We start from the raw sequence: 22069 nt of genomic DNA, 5'->3' as shown, positions 1-22069 counted from the left end.
TGTCAAATTGCAGACGCTTCAACACCTTGAATCTCTGACTACCCAACATTATTTACTCTGTGAGCCAATACTGTGTCAACTAGATGCAAACTTGGGGTACAACAACAAAAAAAACCTCAAAACCCTCCAACATGACTTACCATTTATCTGCATGCCTTTCAAGCTTAACATTTGTAGATGTACTGATCGATACTTTTGTATCAAAAGCTTCAGAAAACATTGGAAACAGCACAAACCACATTACAAAATCTGTGCATTGCCATTTGCACCGCTATTGCGTTTATCCAGCTGGAGATGAAAACTAATGAGTCTAGATCAGATTTCCTTTCTCCCAGCTCCCTGAAACTATGTGTTTGCTGTATATACAAACATATAGCAACCAGGAAAACACCAACTAGCCTCATTCATGTTAAGCACAGTATCATGACCACAGTTCTCATAATCCTCAGAGCCAGGGAATTTCAAGGACCGATGGGGATGAGCAAAAGAAAATTGGGGCATTGGGTGAGCAAACTCGAAAGTTCCTCTCTCACACCCTCAGGTAATTGAAACCGATGTGGGGAGATTAGTAAGTGCACTAAATGTGATGCATTTGTTGGTTTACATGATTACAGCGGCAATGCTTTTAAAATCTTTTTTATTGTTATTTGTAGCTTACACAGAAAAAATGAGCAAAACTATACACAAACTACATGTATTTCAAATTAAAGCCAGGTCCACAGTACAAATATAAATATAGAGATTTTGCACAGTTGACACTGTATAACAAGAGCCATCAGGCAGTGTATCCTATCTGTCCATGAGATAGACTAACCATTAATATAGCAATATAACAATTTACTTGATCATGATAGGAAATACAATTTTGTTTCCCAGCATTCTTGTGCTGAGGGTAGAGCACCAGCAACAGATGCATGTTTCCCTTCTTTTCCAATGTGGTCTGCAAATGTACATAAATAGGTGGTGAACTATGCACAAGCCATACATGGTTAGCTGGTGCACATTGTTCGCTGTCAGGCATCTGATCTTGCCTATGTGCAAGTGTCAGTTAACCATTTAAATTCCTAGACACATTTCAACCCAACTTCCACATAAACAACAAAAAAATTACAACACAGACTAAGTGCACAATCATTTTTCTATTGCACAGCCATACACAAGAAAGGTTAAGTCATCTTGATAACCTGTTTGAAACAATACTAATGCTGGGTAGATTAATCATCACACAAATTCTGTCCTGAAACAAACTGAATCCTGACCCACACAGAAATAAACTCATATCATTTTACAATATATTTAAAGACAATCTGGTCAGACGTCATATTTTTAACAAAAAGAGTATCGCTCCCACATCAAATTAAAATCTCCAAAGCAAACTCACTTCTCATCACTCAGGGTTTATCAGGAGCTGTAGATACTCAGCAAGTAAGTAGTGCTGTAGAGGTGCAATGTGTAAGAGCCATCACTTGGCTAACTGCTGGAGAACCAACATGGAGAAGTGGTGTGGATTGAAAGAGCTATCAGTACTAGGCATCGACACTTCAAAGGTCATCTTAGAGGGACAATCAGCTTCTTTTAGTGAGTGATGGCATGCTGGGATTCCGTCAACTCTTCTCTTCCTTTTATCAGAGATTGCTTACTATTTTTTAAACTTCATCTAAGCAATTTAAATGCAGTGAAGACAAATGAAAGTTTTCACTGGTGCGTGGTTTACAAAAATGCTAACTAAGCTATGCCCACCTAACCACTTCAATGGCTTTATTTCCTTCCTACTTGCTTCTACACAATAGTCTGTATACAACTGTATACATTAGTGGAGATATTCTGCAGCCTAAATATCCACACAAGCCAATCTACTTGGTTGCATCAGCATCAAGTCATTCATATCATGCAAATACATCTATTAAAGAATGCAGCCCAATTTTTGAACTATGCCCCCGGAATTTGGAAAATGAGACTGAGGAAACAGTTACGTTTACAGGGCAGGGATCAGACACAGACAAAAAATAAAACGTGTATTGGTCATTTCACCTGCCCAATTCTCTCACATTGCACCTGTAAACCATTCTTTCATGAGTTTTACTGTATAATCCTGAAGAATGTTCCAATCTCTCCCTGCCTCCCACTGGGCCCTCAAGCAAAATTCCAGATCAATTCCGTGGTCTGAAACATTGCAGGAACCGTCTTTCTCTCTAGGACGTCTATGCATTGGAGTCTATTTTTACGCCTGTAACACTCAAGTCTTATTTCTAATCAGTTAACCACTGAGTTACTTTTTGAAGGGGTTAAGTTAGGCAGTGCTAACCATTTTTGCAGGGTGTCCATTCCAAACCAAAAGTAGTTCCTTGTGGAATTTTTCCAGCTTAATAAATTTGTTGGACTTTAACCTAGTGTTGTGAAACTTCTTACTATACCATGAAATGCACACAGTTGTAATGGCCAACAAAACACGTGTGCTCATTAAAACATGTCAAAACAAAATGTTCTCAAAGCAACAATTAAGTTGCCATAACTAATTTAAAACAGGTCAGCTACAGATAAGGTAATGCCTAACTAGTGAAGGATGATCAGAAGAGAATGAACAACCTGGGTCATTCTTCCCTCGAAAAGGCGTAGGGTGACTTTTAAAATTATCTGAAGTTTCGATAGATACTTGAATATCCCATATGGGAAGAGTTCAACCAGAGGCTGTCAATACAACAGTTATCAAGAAATCCAAGAAACTTGTTTACCAAAATGATGAGAATGAGGAATTCACTACCACAAGAAGTGATTGAGGCACCTAGTATGAATGCATTGCAGGGGAGGCTAGGTAAACAAACATAAGGGAAAAGGGAACGCAGGATTACACTGATAGAATTAAGATAAGGAGTCTGGAGTGGAACATTAAAGCCAGGATGGAATGCTTGGGCCAAGTGGCCTGTTTCTGTGCTGTTATATTCAATATAATTTTGTAAAGCTCCTGGACATCATTTGCTAACACCGAAGTAATACTTGCAAGCTGTTCAGTTTATGGGGACAAGTGCCACATTCACATATTGTCTGAAGACACTTGGGTGTTCAATATTGTGCCAGTAGCCAGGGAATAATAGTAAGTGGCATCCAGAGACATCTTACTTTCGTGGATGCCCCTGTTTTCTTTTTGCCACTACTGACACAAGAACACAGAGTAAAAGATGGAAATCCATAAATAACTGCTCTCTCCTACCCCTACCATTGGGGTGGTTACACTGAAACCAACATATACGGTATACTATTTGAAATACTCTTCAGGCAGTCTGGCTTCAGAATGCCGATAAGATACGAAGAATGTTTGCTTCCATCTGTTACCGTCCAATGCAGTTGCCATGTCATTGGTTAGACCAGCAATTAAAGCCCATCCCTCGTTGCTCTTAAGGTGGTGGTAAGCAACCCTTTTGAACTGCTGCATACCATCTGGTATAGATACACCCACAGTGTTGTTAGGAAGGGAGTTCCAAGATTTTGACCCAGTGTCAGTGAAGGGACAGTGATACAGTTGAAGTCAAGATGGTGTGTGACTTAGAGTCATAGAGGTTTACAGCATGGAAACAGGCCTTTCAGCCCAACTTGCCCATGCCGCCCCTTTTCTTAAACCCCTAAACTAGTCTCAATTGCCCATATCCCTCTATCCCCATCTTACCCATGTAACTGTCTAAATGCTTTTTTAGAAGACAAAATTGTACCTGCCTCTACTACTACCTCTGGCAATTTGTTCCAGACACTCACCACCATCTGTGTGAAACAATTGCCTCTCTGGACTCTTTTGTATCTCTCACCTCTCACCTTAAACCTATGCCCTCTAATTTTAGACTCCCCTATCTTTGGAAGAAAACTTGATGCTGGTGGTGTTCCCATGCATCGGCTGTCCTTGTCCTTTTAGATGGCAGAAGTCATGGGTTTGGAAGGTGCTATCAAAGGTGTCTTGGTGAATTACTACAATGCATCTTGCAGATGATACACACTGCTGCTACTGTGTACTGAAGAAAGTGAATGTCTAAGGTGTTGGTGGAATGGAGTGCCACTCAAGCAGGCTGCTTTGGAGGGTTTGTTGGAGTTGCACTCATCCAGACAAGCGGGGACTATTCCAACATATTTCTAATTTGTGCCTTGTAGATGGTGGACAGATGCCCAGTCAAAAGAGCAATGTGCATGCACACTTATTTTTCTAAGCTATTGAGAGAGAAAAATCGTACAGCAATACAGCATTTCAGAGCATTAAAGCTATATACGTTGTGGCAATTTCCACAGGGGACTGAGGTAACCAATTCCTCATTAGAATCATAGAATCCCTACAGTGCAGAAGGAGACCATTTGGCCTATTCAGTCCTCACTGACAACAATCCCACCCAGGCCCTATCCCCATAACCCCACTTATTACTCTGCTAATCCTCCTGACATTAAGGGGAAATTCTTATGCATTGATATTATACAACTCCACTGAGTATTCTACAGCCTAAAAAACTTCCATTCTCTATGTAAAATCTCCAATATTTAACCACATATCTTAATTTCTTGTTCCATTCTGCTATGCGTATTCCAAATGAGGAATCCTTTACACGTTTAACAGGACACTTGCAGGAGATATCACAGCAATGACGATTCACTGAAATCTATGTCATTGTTCAAAACTGCTAAACATCTACTCTGCGCAGGATTTTCAACTTCTGAAAGGAAAACAGAAAATGCTGGAAAGGTCAGCAGGTCAGGTAGTGTCCCTGGAGAGAAAGTTAATGTTTCACATCAATTATCTTTCATCAGACATTGATATGAAAGATTAAACCTATTTTATTATTTTCACGCATGCTGATGTTCTGAGTATTTCTGATACCTTATTTTAAAAAGCATCACAAATCTTCAACATCCATGGTCTTTTACTGCACTGGCTGTCTAAATCCAGTACCCCTTCCTGCTACATCCAAATTCACCTATTTTCTTTTGTTTCCCTTCTGGTTTATATAAAACTAAATAGAAATTTCTACAGCAAAACCTCTCAGCCCAACCACTGTTGGTGTTTATTTTCCACTTGAGAAGTATCTTTGTCCCCATTCTGTTCTCATCTGTCCACACTTTTCCCATGATCCCTTTCATTCTCCTTCCTTACAACAACTTATCCAATCTATTCTTATGCATTGATACTATAATCTCTCCATTGAGCACTCCACAGCCTAAAAAGCTTCCGTTCTCTGTGGAAAAATCTCCAATTTAACCACATATCTTAATTTCTTGTTCCAGTTTCCTTAACCCGCTGCAAACCATCTTTTTTCTATGTTGCACCCCTTCATCACCTTCAAGTTTCACCATTATTCTGCATTCACTGCAATCTCAATGTACTTCTGAATGTTGTTACCCAAAAGTGCAAAACAGAAACCCAACAGTTAGAAAACATTGCCACAAACCATTCATTTTTCATTGACATTACCATTCTGAGGGCATAAATAGATATTATGGTGCCCAAGAGCACAGCCTATATGAACTGACATTTTAATAAATGTACACTCTTCAGAAAACAGTTTCACAACACTGTTAAGTACATTTCAGACAGTACATTCAGCTCACTCCTGGTACCCGGTACCTCGTGCACGAAGGCCTTCAGGTTATTACAAACACAATCAAAGCTGTTGCGTACAAACCCACTGTGTACAGGAACCACAACAGGGAGGAGCAACGCACAATCTTCACAAGGTACAAGCAGTTATCAAAAAGGAAAATGCTGGAAAATCTCAGCAGGTCTGGCAACATCTGTAAGGAGAGAAAAGAGCTGACATTTCGAGTCCAGGTGACCCTTTGTCAAAGCTCCTTTTGTCAAAGACCAGACATAAATAGTTCTCCCACTTGAAATGAAGAGAATAAAAACTGAAATGCTCCATACTGCACATTCCATTTATATTACTGGTTAAAAAAAAATCAAAAGTCAAATCAGTTAGAGAGTAACTTCATAGAGATACAACAATTAATTCTTGATGTAGAAGCAGAACAGGAAAGATGTCTACACCATTTGATCCTTTATATTGGTATTATTAAAAAAGTTTAAGATCAAAGAAAATCTCTCCAAGTTCCAATATTCACCTAATTTGATTGTTAACGAGTGAAACGAGAATGGAGGGATATGGTAGGGGCTATTAAATAGGGTTAAACCTCGGGAGACACCGGAAGGGCAGGCTGTATGATTAATATTTTTTGTCTTTATTCCACAGGTGGAGGTCCACCTCGTGTCAAGCAAGGGGCATGCACATGGCAGGTCGTGCGTGGGCTGCTCTTGGAAGTCCAGGAGTGGCCTAGTACTTCATGTCGGTGTGTGTGCTTGATCCTGGACCGGTAGACAGGCGCCGCAACAGCTCAGTGACTAGCACTGCTGGCTGTGCAGACACATGGATTTGGGCCTGTGTCTGTGGGAGTTTGCGCATTCTCCCTGTGGTTGCGTGGGTTTCCTCCGGGCGCTCCGGTTTCCTCCCACACCCCAAAGATGTGCTCTTAGGCTAGTCGGTTTTTACCAAATTGACACTATTTCTTCCCTGAATCTGACTGAGTAGGGTCCCATTCGTAGACATGCAGGGTAGAATAGGTGTAGGGTGATGCGGCGGCGCGGGCTCGTTGGGCCTGTTTCCCGTGCTGGGTTGTTCTTTGTTTAAAGGAATTATCAGTTACACACATATGCACTCATATACAAAGTGCTTATGCTCATTTGGAGACTCTCTACAGATCACGTAATAAGACATTGGTGTCTATTTTAGCCAGTTTAATGATATACTGATTTACCCTCGCTCCTACTGAGAGAGACCCAGGGAAGTTGACATTTCCAGGATTTAGCAGAACTAGCTCTATTTCCACCATTTTGTCTTATTCTGACATCCTTAGTTTAAACATAGTGCTGAAAATATTTTCCATTTTTTTTTGGTAAACCGGTTCTCCTTTTATCCTTTCAATCCCATTCTTATTGAGGTCTTTCAACAACCAACTGCAGTCAAGAGTGCAGACAGCAGCCTCTAGCAGCATGACAGTATTGACTTTACAATTCATCCACCCACCTTCCCTTTCCTCCATCTGCTTGCCACCAGCTTGTTAGGTGGGCAGCAGACAGTAATAAACCATGGTTACAGGCTCCCGCCATACTGCTGCATTCCACTGTTTTGCGGGAGAAGAATTTAATTACCCACACAAAAGGAAATCGCAGACTGCTGTGTATTGAAACGTGCACAGTATATCAAGCAGAATGTACAATAAAGCCGGATAACACCTGGACTTCCAAAAAAAATGTTCATTCATTTTGCTTTTGATGGTCACTGTTGGACATAACCAGAAATACAAAGCTTGATTATGGGGGAAGTGGGGGAAATAAAGCTCATTACGCAAAACCAGAATTTCTGCTACATACACATTGGTGCATAGAAAGGAAAGAAATGCCGAGGAATCCAATGTGCTCAAGGCATACTAGAGATATGCCAGTATCCGCTCCGCTCCACTGAGACGCTGACAATGCTCCTTGTAAAGTTGAACGGTTCCTTAATGGGAGACCAGTTGGGTAAAGATCACTTGCCCATCACCAGCTGAAGAAGGAATGTGGAAAGAAGCAAATCCATGTACTGCTCATGAACACCACGAGAGAGAGAGAGAACATGCCTTCCCCCCCACCCACCCCCCCAACTCAATTTACAACACAGCAATCACAATATCTTCTGATTTTCTGTAGTGAAGGAATTCAAAGGATCTGATCCTGTTCCATAGTTCCCCTTCAGACATTTTTAATCACCAGCTCCAGTCAGTTTTCCTCATGGTTCCCACCGCAGGGGCATTCCTGCCAATCACCTTGATTTGACTCCTATTAACACGATAATGAGAACCACTACTATCACAAATAAAATCAGAATGACCAACATCTTTCGATTTTTCTTCTGGTATTGCTCTGCCTGCAAAATTAAAAATAGAAACTTTTAAGATAAATACTTCTATATAAACATTTGCATTATGTACCACTTTTACACTTCTCCGTATCCACTCCACTCCATTGAGTCTGCACTGACACATCAGAATCCCATTTATCAGCACTTAGCCAAAGCTATAACGTGCCAAATGCTAATCCAGGTAATTCTTAAAGGATTTGAGGCAACTACCTTGCCAGACAGCACATCCAGACCATCACCACCCTCTGAGTAAAAATGTTTTTCTTCACATACCCACCCCGCCCGATATCCTGCCCATTAGTTTAAGGTGACCGACCCTTAAAGTTTAAAGTATATTTATTAGTGTCACAACTAGGCTTACATTCACATTGCAATGAAATCACTGTAAAAATCCCTTAGATGCCACACTCCGGCGCCTGCTCAGGTGCAGAGAAAGAATTTAGCATGGCCAATGCAACTAACCAGCGTGTCTTTTGGACAGTGGGAGGAAACTGAAGCATGTGGAGGAAACCCATACAGACATGGGGGACAACATGCAGATTCCATATGGTGACCCAAGCCGGGAATTGATTCCAGGTCCCTGGCACTGTGAAGCAATAGTGCTTATTACTGTGCTACCGTTCCATCCTTCAACTAAGGGCAGCATGGGCACAGCTGTTTCCTATCCATTCGGTCCATGCCCCTCAATCTTGTACAGCTCGATTTGGTTGCCCCTTAGTTTTCTCTGCTCCAATGAAAAACCCAAGCCTATCCAAACACTCTTCATAACTTAAATATTCCATCCCACACAACATAGGGTTTCTATGATTCTATGAACATCTTGCTGAATCTCCTCTGCACCCTCTCCAGTGCAATCACATCCTTGCTTTAATGTGGCAACAAGAACATAATAGAACATAACAACTAGGAGCAGGAGGAGGTCATCTGGCCTCTTGAGCCTGCTCCACCATTCAATAAGATCATGGCTGATCTTTTTGTGGACTCAGCTCCACTTATCGGCCCGCTCACCATAACTCTTAATTCCTTTACTGTTCAAAGATTTATCTATCCTTGCCTTAAAAACATTTAATGAGGTAGCCTGAACTGCTTCACTGGGCAGAGAATTCCACATATTCACAACCCTTTGTGTGAAGAAGTTCCTCCTCAACTTAATCCTAAATCTGCTTCCCCTTATTTTGAGGCTATGCCCCTTAGTTCTAGTTTCACCCACCAGTGGAAACAACTTCCCTACTTCTATCTTACCTATTCTGTTCATAATCTTCCCCTCAATTTTCTGAATTCCAATGAGTACAGCCCCAGCCTACTCAGTTTCTCATCATAACCCAACCCTCTCAACTCTGGAATCAACCTAATGAATCTCCTCTGCACCCTCTCCAGTGCCAGTATATCCTTTTTCAAGTAAGGAGCCCAAAACTGTACACAGTACTCCAGATGTGGCCTCACGAGCACCTTATACAGCTGTAACATAACCTCGCTGTTTTTAAACTCCATCCCTCTAGCAACGAAGGACAAAATTGCATTTATCTTCTTAGTTACCTGCTGCACCTGCAAACCGACTCCTTGAGATTCCTGCACAACGACACCCAGGTCCCTCTGCACAGCAGCATGTTGCAATTTTTTTACTATTTCAATCATAGTCTATTTTGCTGTTATTCCTACCAAAATGGATGAACTGCACACAGTACCCAACCCATGGCCTCACCAAAGTTCTATACAACTCCAGCATGACCTCCCTGTTTTTGTAATCTATGCCTTGACTGATAAAGGCCTTTTTCACTATTATACTAACATGCCCTTACACCTTCAGTGATCCATGGACAGACACACCAAGATCCTCACAACTTGCTAGTGTCATGCTATTCACTGAATATTTCCTTGTCAAATTACTCCTTCCAAAATGTATCACCTCACATTTTTCAGGGTTAAATTCCATCTGCCACTTACCTGTTCATTTGACCATCCCATCTATATTGCCCTCTCGCCCAAATCACTTAGCCTCACTCAGCCAATGAGTAAGCCACAAACATACTAATCCTACCCCTTACATCCATCGTTCAGTTCACTGGGCCTGTAACAACTGAATGATGGAGATATCTTCTCCATTCCCATTTCTTTCTTCTGGACTTTTTGATATTGTTCCCTTCAAAGGATTTTTCAAATTTCTCTCTTGACTGTTGATCAATTCGGTTTTGCCAGTAGCTGTGTTTCCTTGCTTTAAAAAAAAAAATGCCCAAAACAATTTCTGCAAACTTTCCCTTTAGGACCACAATAACTTGCATCTTGACGGACACAATTCACTGGCCAGAGGTCAGAGATTTGGGAGAATGGGTTTTCCTCAGGTTCTGGTGAAACTTAATAGAAGGATCGGCTTAACTTTGGAGCAAAAAACAATGTTAACAGGTCAGACTGATAACCTATTGTCGGTTCTGATGAATTCTAGAATCCCAGGTAGTATTCAACTACCTTAAAGGTATTGCTGTACCAAGATATCAAAACTGTATGAGCAGATTGATGGGTTAAATATTTTCTGTATTAGGCTCACATTATGCACTGCAAGGAGTTGTGTACAACTGCTTGACAAATAAATCATGTATAAATAAAGGTTGCTTCACATCCTTTAAAAACTATCTGGATGAGCATTTGGCACGTGATAACATCAAGGCTATGGGCCAAGTGCTGATAAATTGGATTAGGTGCAAGGTCAGATGTTTTTTGCATGCTGGGCAGACTCGATGGGCCAAAGGACCTCTTCTGCACTTTATGATTCAATGAAATAGTCACCTCAGAGAGAGTCGTACCTTCTGTAACTGTTGCAAGCCCTCTTCTGTTTTAATACAGGATTGTTCAACATTGTAGTCAATCCGGTCCAAAATGGTCCCCTGAAAATTAATATAGAGAATGAGGCAGCTTCCAGATTAATGAAAAATTCATCAGGTCACTGCCTTTAGAGGCCTGCTTGTGCCAATTACACCATCCTGGCTGGCAAGAACATGGCAGAACTCCTTCAATGCTGCAAGGACTTGCGCACCACGCAAGCTGCTGAATACCAGCACTCAATCTGAGATGTGTTAAAAAGGCAAAATTGGCTCGTAAAGGGATGGACACCTTGAGAGTGAGTGAATGTTTCTTTGTACCATTGCTGACTTTGGCAGCTTTGCTCTGTGAAAGTCTGTTTAATCATGATCCCCAATTAACATGGGCCAATTAAGGTGACTTACCTTCTATGAAGAGGAAGTCTGACCTCTGGTCACTGCCTCTTTGCCCATGCAGATTCAGTGGTGTAGGTAGCAAGGAACATGGTTTGATATGGAGGCGGTGGAGGTGAAGGGGGAACTGGATGGATGCTGGAGTGAGCTGAAAATGGAAAACAAGAGGCTAAACAGGTGCATATGCACACCTGATGCCTTTCTTCTGGTAGCAAAGCTGGAAAGAGATCTCACGCTCGAGTATTAACCAAAACCACCACACCTGTTCCACTATCATGCTGGCCAGCTCTCTGAAGATTTCATTCAAGTCTGAGATTGACTGTACAATCTGCCGGATCTCCTTCTCTCGTTCCTCCACCATCAGAGTGTTCTCTTCTACCAACAACAGCTGATCATTTGTAAAACCCTGCAAATGGAATAGAACATGCTTGTTTACATACTGTCAACACACAAGGCCAATTAATAAAATTAGTCACATACCAGGTGCACAAGGACATTTTACTAAATTGTACACATACCTTTGTTACTTTCTTGGAGTGTCACTAAAGATACTTTTGTTGCCCAACAGGCCTGAACTAAGTGACTTGCTCAGCCACTTCAGAGGGAATTATAGTCAATGATGTTTGTGTAGGACTGCAGTAACTTCTACACCAAACTGGGCCTAGAAATCATAGAGTCATAGAGATTTACATCATGGAAACAGGCCCTTCAGCCCAACTTGACCATGCTGCCCTTTTTTTTTAAACCACTAAGCCAAGCCCAATTGCTTGCATTTGGCCCATATCCCTCTATACCCATCCTACCCATGTAATTGTCTAAATACTTCTTAAAAGACAGCTTGTTCCAGACACTCACCACCCTATGTGTGAAAAAATTGCCCTCTGGGCAAAACCCTTTTGTATCTCTCCCCTCTCACCTTAAACCTATGCCCTCTGGTTTGTGATTGCCCTATCTTTGGGAAAAGATGTTAACTATCTAACTGATCTATGCCCCTCATTATTTTATAAACCTCTAAGATCAACCCCAAGTCTCCTATGCTCCAGGGAAAAAGAGTCCCTCTCCTTATAACTCAAACTATCAAGTCCCAGTCGCATCCTAGCAAATCTTTTCTGCACTCTTCCTAGTTTAATAATATCCTTTCTATAATAGGGTGACCAGAACTGTACATAGTATTCCAAGTGTGGCCTTACCCAATGTCTTGCACAACTTCAACAAGACTTCCCAACTCCTATTAGTGATCAAGTTCAGTTCTTACAAGAAACCGAAAGCTTTTATGGATACTAGCAATATATTTCTAGATTGTCTTCTTCAAATTTGCACTATTTCTATAATGGGATGTGAAGTTATTCTTTGGATCATTGGTCAACCTCTCTGCATGACTCACTCAGTAACATTAGCAGTGCATCACCACAATGCAAACAAAAGGGAGAGAGGCTCACCATGATTGGAAACAGTCAGAAAAACTATGGAGCCTCTATTATGGCTGCCAGCCACAGCCCTTTAATGGCAGTTCCTTATTTTCACACTTCACATTTACTTCGGCAAATTCATCCTAATTCTCAAAATGCTCTGTCCTGAGCGATGCTACGTGCCATAAAATCCCTACTGTGCAGAAGGAGACCATTTGACCCATTGAGTCTGTGCCGACAACAATCTCACTCAGGCCCTAGCGCCATAATCCTCCTGACACTAAGGAACAATTTAACATGGCCAATAAACCTAAACCGCACATCTCTGGTCTGTGGGAGGAAATCCACGTAGACATGGGGAGAATGTGCAAACTCCACACAGATAGTGGACCAAGGTCGGAATTGAACTAGGATCCTTCATGCTGTGAGGCAACAATGCTAACCACTGTGTCACCGTGCCACCCTACCATTGATAAGAGGATGTGTTCACATCAACATGTTTTGGATTTAATTTGTTGTCACATGTATTGGGATAAAGTGAAAAGTATTGTTTCTTGTGTGCTATACATTCAACATACCATTCATAGAGTACATAGGAGAGACAAAAGGAGAGGATGCAGAATATAGTGTTGCAGTTACATATAGGGTATGGAGAAAGATCAGCTTAATATATGGTAGATCTATTCAAAAATCTGACAGAGGTAGGGAAGAAGCTGGTCTTGAATTGTTTGGTACATGTTCTCAGACTTTTACATCTTTTTCCCAACTGAAGAAAGTGAGAGTACACCTGAGGTATGTGGGGATGCTTGATTATAGTGACTGCTTTTCCGAAGCGGCAGGAAGTGTAGACAGAGTCAATAGACGCCAGACTGGTTTGCGTGATGGACTGGGCTACGTTCACAACCTTTTATAGTTCCTTGAGATCTTGATCAGAGCAGGTGCCATACCAAGCTGTGGTACATCTGGAAAGGATGCTTTCTATGATGCATCTGTAAAAATTGGTAAGATTGAAGTGGATATGCCAAATTTCTTAGTCTTCTGAGACAGGTGGAGATATTGGGGAGCTTTCATAATTATAGCACAGGTTGTTGGTAATTTGAACTGAAACTTGAAACTCTCAACCACTTCCACTTCATCACTGTTGATGTAGATTCCACACGTTTCCTGAAGTCGATGACTATCTCCTTCATTCAACTGACACTGAAGGAAAGATTATTATGATCACGTTATTTCTCACTACAAACAGTGGGGACTGTGCCACTAAATCAGGCAGGGCCAAATAACACAATTACATTTGATCAGCATCTCTGTTGCAAGACATCAATGAATAGTATACCCACCTTGTCATAAAGGTTGTTGTCTTCCCCATCATCCATTAGTGGCACTGATGTGTCAAAAAAGTGTTTGGATCTTTCCTCTCGATTCTTCAAACCTGTCACAAAAAACAAAAATTCTGTAAATGAAAGGGAGTAAACCTGCAAAATAGAAATAAAACATGGAATTCTGTAAATTGCTGATTTAAGACAAGGTCATATGTAGCAGAGTTAAAACAAAAGAGTACTCCTTCAGAGTGTCCTCCAGAAGTTCCCCCTTCCCTTACTGCTCATGAATCTTGCTAAGATATGGGTGGCAGACCAGTTCTCCAAGTGCATGATTGGACAGTGAATGCCAGCAAGCAAGAATGAATCACAGTCACATCAAAGCCTGCCTGTTACCAGGCATTCAAAATCATGAGGGGTTTCGTTTGATCAAATAAAGATAAACTGATTCCACTGAAGAAGGGTCAGTCACCATTTATAAGATAACTTGCAAGAAAAGCAAAGATTTTTTAATGCCCAGTTTTGATCAAGAATTCACTGCCTGAATTTATTTTACTCATAGGATCATAGAACCCTACAGTGCAGAAAGAGGCCCTTCGGCCCATCAAGTCTGCACTGACCACAATCCCACCTAGGCCCAAACCCCATATCCTTACATATTTTACCTGCTAATCCCTCTAACCTAAGCATCCTAGTACATTAAGGGGCAATTTTAGCATGGCCAATTAACCTAGCCTGCACATCTTTGGACTGTGGGAGGAAACCGGAGCATCCGGAGAAAACCCACGCAGACATGAGGAGAATGTGCAAACTCCACAGGCAGTGATCCAAGCCGGGAATTGAACCCTGGTCCCTGGAGCTACGAAGCAGCAGTGCTGACCACTGTGCTACCGTGCCGCCCTACTCATCTGGTCCTCCCTTCTTTCGGACATAAACCTTGCTGGGGTGCCTGCTTTTCTTGGGCAGCAGCCTGCAAGACTCTGCCCTGGGCAACGGTGAACTGGTCCAGCAATTTATTAAGCTCCTCGTTGCTGTGGATGGCAAGCTGTGGGTGGTAGGGGACAATGCAGATTTTATTGTGGTCTTGGGTCATATTGTCTGCAGATTGACAATCTCGGTGGGCAGATACTCCAGAACAGTAGCTAGATAGAGGCCCCAGTACCCACCCATTCAGTATAGTGGCCCTTGTGCAATAGCCAATGGTTGCAGCCCCCAAGGAACTGGAGACAGACTTTGGAGGAGCAGGTCTTGGCCTTCACATGCCCTTTTCCACAGTTTTACTGAGGGTCAGGCAATGGAAGCAAACTGAAAAACCTTCAATAGGATATATACCTGACAAACAAAATGTTTCAGAGACATGGGGCAGCGTGAATAATGGATGACTGTTTCTAACAGCTTATACAGGCATGGCCTGTATGGCCTTTTATGCTGTAAGATTCTACGACTTAATGCAGTAACAAGTGAAAGTCCAAACTAGACTGAATATTTACAGTAATAGGTTTCTCCTACTTGTTAATTGTTAGAGTAAATGCAATTAACTTGAGTCAGTTTTAAATTTGGAGGAGACATTTTGGCTCTGCCACCTTCAGCCATTATCAATCAATACAAGCTCTCCCATGCCCTAGAAGGGCACTGCTCATACATAGAGACCGATGACACTCAGAGTAAAATGCTTACGTTTAAGATAGTTAGACTGGGCATGTCGAAAAGTGGTTGACAGATCTTGAAGAGCTTGTGCTAGAGAAGAGATGACGTTTCGAAGGACTCGTTCCTCCTGCTCTGTACAACTGCGCCATTTTCCCTGCAGGCTCTGCACTGATCGCTGACACCGGTGGAACATCTGAAGGAAAACGATTCTGTAACTTAAAGCTTAGGATATCCAATCCATCTCTCAGCAATGCTTTAAATGTCTTAAACTAGGAAACATGTCATTGTATGGAAACGCATCGTTGTGAACATAACTAATCTTTCACCCCCCTACTAAAGAATGAGTTAGTAGCTAAAGGTTAAGATTTTGACAGTGTGTGTTAGATGTACAGTGATCTTAGATGTTAGATGTGTGCCTCAGTGTCACTTTCTACGGTGTTTGCCAAAATGTCAACAGAAGAGCTACAAAATCCTTAGAAAATTGATCAGTACAGTTTCGCCCAGTGATTCTGCAGCCAAACTTATAGCAGAATAACTGCAGTGGAAATTTACTCCCTCATAAATTAACTTTTTAGTTCTGGTATTCTGCACCTGGATAGGTTGTATAGGGTATCGCCCGATTTCATACTGCCTGATACAATTTTCAAATGATTTCCTCCTCCCCTCCTCTACCCAAGGTCTTGTTCCAGGGGTGTGAGCTGCCCACTGAGCTGATCTCTCTTTCACCACATACTTGAATGAAAACAGATTCTGCTGCTTAAATCAAAGTGTGTACTAGTTGAGAGTGTAGAGCGTCTTGAAACAAAACTGGCATTCTTTGTAATTATGTCACAGAGTAGAGCTCAATAGAAGATATCACTCCCGAATTACTTCTAGTCAGTGAAGAATTAAGGCTAAGCAGGAACAGGGAAGCGGAAAGAAATCTGAAGTACAAATATTTTTGTTCAAAAGCCTGTACACCATCTACAAGGCACAAGTCAGGAGTTTGACGAAATACTGCCCAATTGCCTAGATGGGTGCAGCTCCAACAACATTCAAGGAGCTTGACACCACCCAGGACAAAGCAGCACCACATCCAGAAAAATGCACTCTCTTCACCACCAATGCTCAGTAGCAGCAGTGTGCACCATCTATAACATGCACTGCAGAAATTCACCAAAGATCCTTAAGTACTGTCCAAACCCACAAACATTTCCTTTTAGAAGGACAAGGGCAACAGATACATAGGAACACCACCATCTGCAAGTTCCCCTCGAAGTAACTCACCATCCTAATTTGGAAATATATCACAATTCCTCTGCAATCGCTAGGTTAAAATCCTGGAATTCTCTCCCTAACGACATTGTGGGTCAACTCACAGCACATGGACTGCAGCAATTCAAGAAGGCAGCTCACCACCACCTTTTCAAGAATAACGATCGCTGGTGGCAAGACACTAAGATTCAGGTTAAAGAGCAGCTATTCACAGTGACCAAAGGTGGGAGGTGGGGCCCCACAATGATCAGTGCTATGACCATTGCTGTTCACAATTTAGATGAACGTTTTAGTCTTTGAAATCAAAGACACAATTACTAAATTTGAGAATGACAGAAAATCAATGGCAGCGTGGTGTGGGGCATAGTTGATGCTGCAAAGGACCTCAACAAATTACAAGGAACATTAATAAACTGGCAGAATGGGCATAGAATTGGCAAATCAATTTCACCACAGGTAAAAATGAAGTCATACATTTTTTGGTAAGAAAAAGGTCTATTTACTTGGAAAATAAAAATCTCAAGGAGTGAGAGGATTGCAAATAGGTTAATTACACTGTTACAATCATGTTAATAAATTAAAAGAGCAAGCAAAACCTAGATTTTATTTCCAGGGATAGAACTGCAAAGTAGAGAAGTTACAATAAACCTCTATCAGACTATTGTAAGACCACGTTTGGAGTATTGTATTCAGTTCTGGTTGCCATATCACATAAAGGATAGAAACACTAGAAAAGATGTTTAAAAATTAACAAGGACGATAACAAATACAAATCATCCCCATCAGAAAGGATGAATAGGCTTAGTTTCTTTTCTCCTGAAAAGTGAAGGTTGAGGGGCATTTTAGAATTGTGTTTCCACTTATGGGGAAGAGCAAAACTAGAAGTCATCAGCATAAGATAGTCACAAAGAAATTAACGAAAACAATGCAGCAGAGGAACAGGCCCTTTGGCTCACCAAGCCTGCACCAATACAAAGTTTCTACCCCTGTTTGCCTCCCATTCATGTGCCTATTGAGACATACTTTGAATATTGCTAACGTGCCTGAATCCACCACCTCCACTGGCAGCCAACACAGAGGACCTGTGTCCTCTGTTTGAACAGAGGGGAGTGTGATAGGATGAGAGCGTAATTGGCGAATGTAGACTGGGGGTGCAGATTGGTTGGTAGGACGGCTGAGGAACAGTGGAGGATTTTTAAGGAGATAGAACATAGACCATTACAGCGCAGTACAGGCCCTTCGGCCCTCAATGTTGCACCAACCAGTGGAACCAATCTAGTGACCCTTTAACCTAAACTATTCCAATGTTATCCATATGCCTATCCACTGACCATTTGAACGCCCTTAAAGTTGGCGAGTCCACAACTGCTGCAGGCAGGGCATTCCACGCCCTTCTACCCTCTGAGTAAAGAACCTACCTCTGACATCCGTCCTATAATTACCACCCCTTAATTTAAAGCTATGTCCCCTCGTGATGGCCATCACCATCTGAGGAAAAAGGCTCTCACTGTCCACCCTATCCAATCCTTTGATCATCTTTTTCGGTACTCAGCAGAAATATATTCTGATGGTAAAGAAGAACTATAGGAGAAGGGATAACCAGCCGTGGTTATCGAAGGAAATAAAGGAGAGTATTAAATTGCGTTAGTGTGGCTAAAAATAGTGGGCGATTAGAAGATTGGGAAAGATTTAAAAATCAACAAAGAATGACTAAGAAGGTGATAAAGAAAGGAAAGATAGAGTATGAAGCTAATCTAGCACTAAATATAAAAAATGACAGTAAAAGTTTTTACAAATATATGAAGAGGAGGAGGCTGGCTAGAGTGAATGTTGGACCCTTGGAGGATGAGAGGGGGGATTTAGCGGTGGGCAATGAGGAAATGGCTGAGGCTTTAAATAAGTTTTTTGCCTCAGTCTTCACGGAGGAGGACACAAATAGTTTGCTGGATATTAAAGACAGAAGGATGGTAAGAGATGAGGGCCTAAATGCGATTACTATCACTAGAGAGGTAGTGCTTGATAGACTAATGGGACTGAAGGTGGACAAGTCCCCAGGACTGGATGGAATGCATCCCAGGGTTCTGAAAGAAATGGCAGAGGTGATAGCGGATGCCTTAGTAACTATTTATCAAAATTTGCTGGACTCCGGGGAAGTGCCGGAAGATTGGAAAACAGCTAATGTTACGCCGCTGTTTAAAAAAGGTAGCAGGGAATTATAGGCCGGTTAGTTTAACGTCTGTAGTTGGAAAAATGCTAGAATCCGTCAAAGAAGAAATAGCGAGGCACCTAGAAAAGAATGGTTTGATCGAGCAGACGCAGCACGGATTCGTTAAGGGGAAGTCGTGTTTGACGAATTTATTGGATTTCTACGAGGATGTGACTACTGTGGTAGACAGAGGGGAACCGGTGGATGTGGTGTTTTTAGATTTCCAAAAGCAGTTTGATAAGGTGCCTCACAAAAAGTTGCTACAGAAGGTTAGGGTGCAAGGAGTTGGGGGTAAGGTGTTAGCGTGGATCGAGGATTGGCTGTCTAATAGGAAGCAAAGAGTTGGTATCAATGGGTGCTATCCTGGTTGGCGGTTGGTGACTGGTGGAATGTCGCAGGGATCGGTGCTGGGGCCTCAACTGTTTACCATTTATACAGATGATCTGGAGGAGGGGGCTGAGTGTAGGGTGACGAAATTTGCTGATGACATGAAGATGAGTGGAAAAGCAAATTGCGTGGAGGGTGTGGAAAGTCTGCAGAGAGATCTGGATAGGCTGAGCAAGTGGGCGAGGACCTGGCAGATGGAGTACAATGTTAGCAAGTGTGAGGTTATCCACTTTGGTAGAAATAATAGTAGGAGGGATTATTATTTAAAAGGCGAAAAGCTACAGCATGCTATGGTGCAGAGGGACCTTGTGCACGCATTGCAAAAACCCAGTCTGCAGGTACAGCAGGTGATCATGAAGGCGAATGGAATGTTGGCCTTTATAGCAAGTGGGATAGAATATAAAAGTAGGGAGGTCTTGCTGCAACTGTACAGGGTACTGGTGAGGCCGCAGCTGGAGTACTGTGTGCAGTTTTGGTTGCCATACTTGCAGAAGGATATACTGGCCTTGGAGAGAGTGCAGAGGAGGTTCACTAGGCTGATACCGGAGATGAGGGGGTTGGCCTATGAAGAGAGGCTAAATAGACTGGGTCTGCACTTGGAGTTTAGAAGGATGAGGGGGTTCTTATAGAGACGTATAAGATAATGAAGGGGATAAATAGGGTAGAGGTAGAGAGATTCTTCCAGCTGAGAAAGGATAGCAGGATAGATAGGTTTCTGATAGACAGGGGAATTGAGGGTTATGGGGTGAAAGCGGGAAAGTGGAACTGATCCACTTCAGGTCAGCCATGATCTTATTGAATGGCGGGGCAGGCTTGAAGGGCTAGATGGTCTATTTCTTATGGCTCCTATTTCTTATGTTCTTATCACCGTGTGCGAAAAACCTCCCCCACACATCTCCCCTAAATGTACCACCTCTCACCTTAAACCTGTGCCCTTCCACCCTGGAAAAATATCTCTGACTATCCACCCTAGCTATGCCTTTCATTCTATCAAGTTGTCCCTCAGCCTCCGTCTTTCTAGTGAAAACAATCAGAGTTCATCCAATCTTGCCTCATATCTAAACCCCTCAAGACCAGGCAACATCTTGATAAACCTTCTTTGCACTCTCTCCAAAGCATCCATGTCCTTCTGGTAGAGTGACAATCCAAACTGCACACAATAATCCAAATGCGGCCTAACTAAAGTTTTATACAACTGTAACATAACTTGCCAACTTTTATACTCAATGTCCCAATGAAGGCAAGCATGCTATATGCCTTCTTGATCACCTTATTCACCTATGTTGCTACTTTCAGGGTTCCTTGGACCTCGATGCACAGATCCCTCTGTGTGTCAATTCTCCTAAGGATTCTGCCATTTACTGTATATTTTGCACCTGAATTTCACCTTCCAAAATGTATCATCTCACATTTGTCTGCATTAAACTCCATCTGCTTTTTTTCTGCCCAAGTCTGCAATCTGTCGATATCCTATTGTATCTTTTGAAAATCCTTGTCACTGACAGCAACTCCGCCAATTTTTGTCATTCACAAACTTATTAATCAAGCCACTTACATTTTCCTCCAGATCACTTATACATATTCCAAATAACAAAGATCCCAGCATTGATCCCTGTAAAATGCCACTAGTTACTGATACCATTCTGTAAAGCACCCTTCCACTGCTATTTTCTGAAGGATGGATCTAGCTAGATGGGTGTATCCATCTAGCTAGATGGATACGAAGCCAGTTCTGTATCCATCTAGCCAGCACATTGACGATCCCACGAGACTTTACATTTTGTACCAGCTTGCCATGAAAGAGTGGGAGTGGAACCTGATACTACATTTAAATGTTGAAGGTGAATAGCACTTGAGGGGAAATCTAGTTAAGTAGGTGAGAGAGAAAGGAAGCGGAGGATGGGTTGTCAATGTGAGATGAAGTAAATAAAGTGGGAGAAAGCTTACGTGCAGCGTTAATACTATCATAAGTCTGCTGGGTCAAATGGTCTGTTTCTGTGCTGTAGATTCAATACACTTCTGCCATTCGGTTAATTCAGATGGAAAATTTTTGTGACCTCAGCAGGGTGGTTCAGCAGCGTATATATGTGCAGTAGCACACAAGATGCACATCTACTACATAAATTAAATAAGCTATGCACACTCAGTTTAAAATGGCCATGGGCACACTTAGACTACTAAAGCCAGTCAAAGCTCCAGCAAATATTAGCAACGTCTAAACCATGTTCATACATTTTGCCTGATAAATAGACACATTAAAAAGTCTGGTGTGTGAGCAGAAGAGAGAGATTAGAATAGGTGGCTCAAGTAGAGAAGAATTAGAGCAGACTTTATAGCTATAACATTCTACAGAGGTTTCCAATTAAAACAGAGGCTAGATCACATCATAGATCATCCTGCTTCTGATGCCCAGATCCTCCATTTTACTAATGTTACCTCACTGCAGAAGTATACCAGACCTGAGTTATTTCTTGTGTGGTGATTTCTATTGCATGCTCCTCCTCACTGCTGTCATCCAGTGTTGGCCGGTTCAAATACTTGTCATGCAAACCAGCCAGTTCCTTCATCTTCTGTTTGATTCTGGTGATATCAAACTGTATCTTAAAGGAGAGCAAGAGATAAAAACATATCAACATTTCAATCTGCAAGGTATCTCATTGACATACAATGTCTCTACATTCCCTGACAGACTACTACCTTGACATGCACTGATTTGAAACTC

The 22069-nt window shown here is 41.9% G+C and overlaps 1 protein-coding gene across 3 annotated transcripts in view; it reads right to left on the bottom strand.

The window, feature by feature from the left end:
• Positions 1-630: 630 nt before the first annotated feature.
• stx16 (syntaxin 16) overlaps positions 631-22069 on the bottom strand; it is a 64408-nt gene continuing 42969 nt past the window's right edge. For all 3 annotated transcript variants that reach the window (XM_080205097.1, XM_080205098.1, XM_080205099.1), the window contains exons 3-8: positions 21807-21947; positions 15531-15693; positions 13875-13966; positions 11388-11531; positions 10718-10798; positions 631-7925 (exon numbers count right to left, since the gene is read on the bottom strand). In XM_080205097.1, coding sequence (XP_080061223.1) covers positions 7821-7925; positions 10718-10798; positions 11388-11531; positions 13875-13966; positions 15531-15693; positions 21807-21947 — 726 coding nt within the window. In that variant the 3' untranslated portion in view covers positions 631-7820. The remainder of the gene's footprint in view (positions 7926-10717; positions 10799-11387; positions 11532-13874; positions 13967-15530; positions 15694-21806; positions 21948-22069) is intronic.

This window comes from Carcharhinus amblyrhynchos, chromosome 16 (assembly GCF_965287045.1).
Source record: "Carcharhinus amblyrhynchos chromosome 16, sCarAmb.v2.hapA, whole genome shotgun sequence".
NCBI lineage: Eukaryota > Metazoa > Chordata > Chondrichthyes > Carcharhiniformes > Carcharhinidae > Carcharhinus > Carcharhinus amblyrhynchos.
The sequence above is the reverse complement of the archived record's forward strand: the minus strand, read 5'-3'. Positions and strand labels throughout refer to the sequence as shown.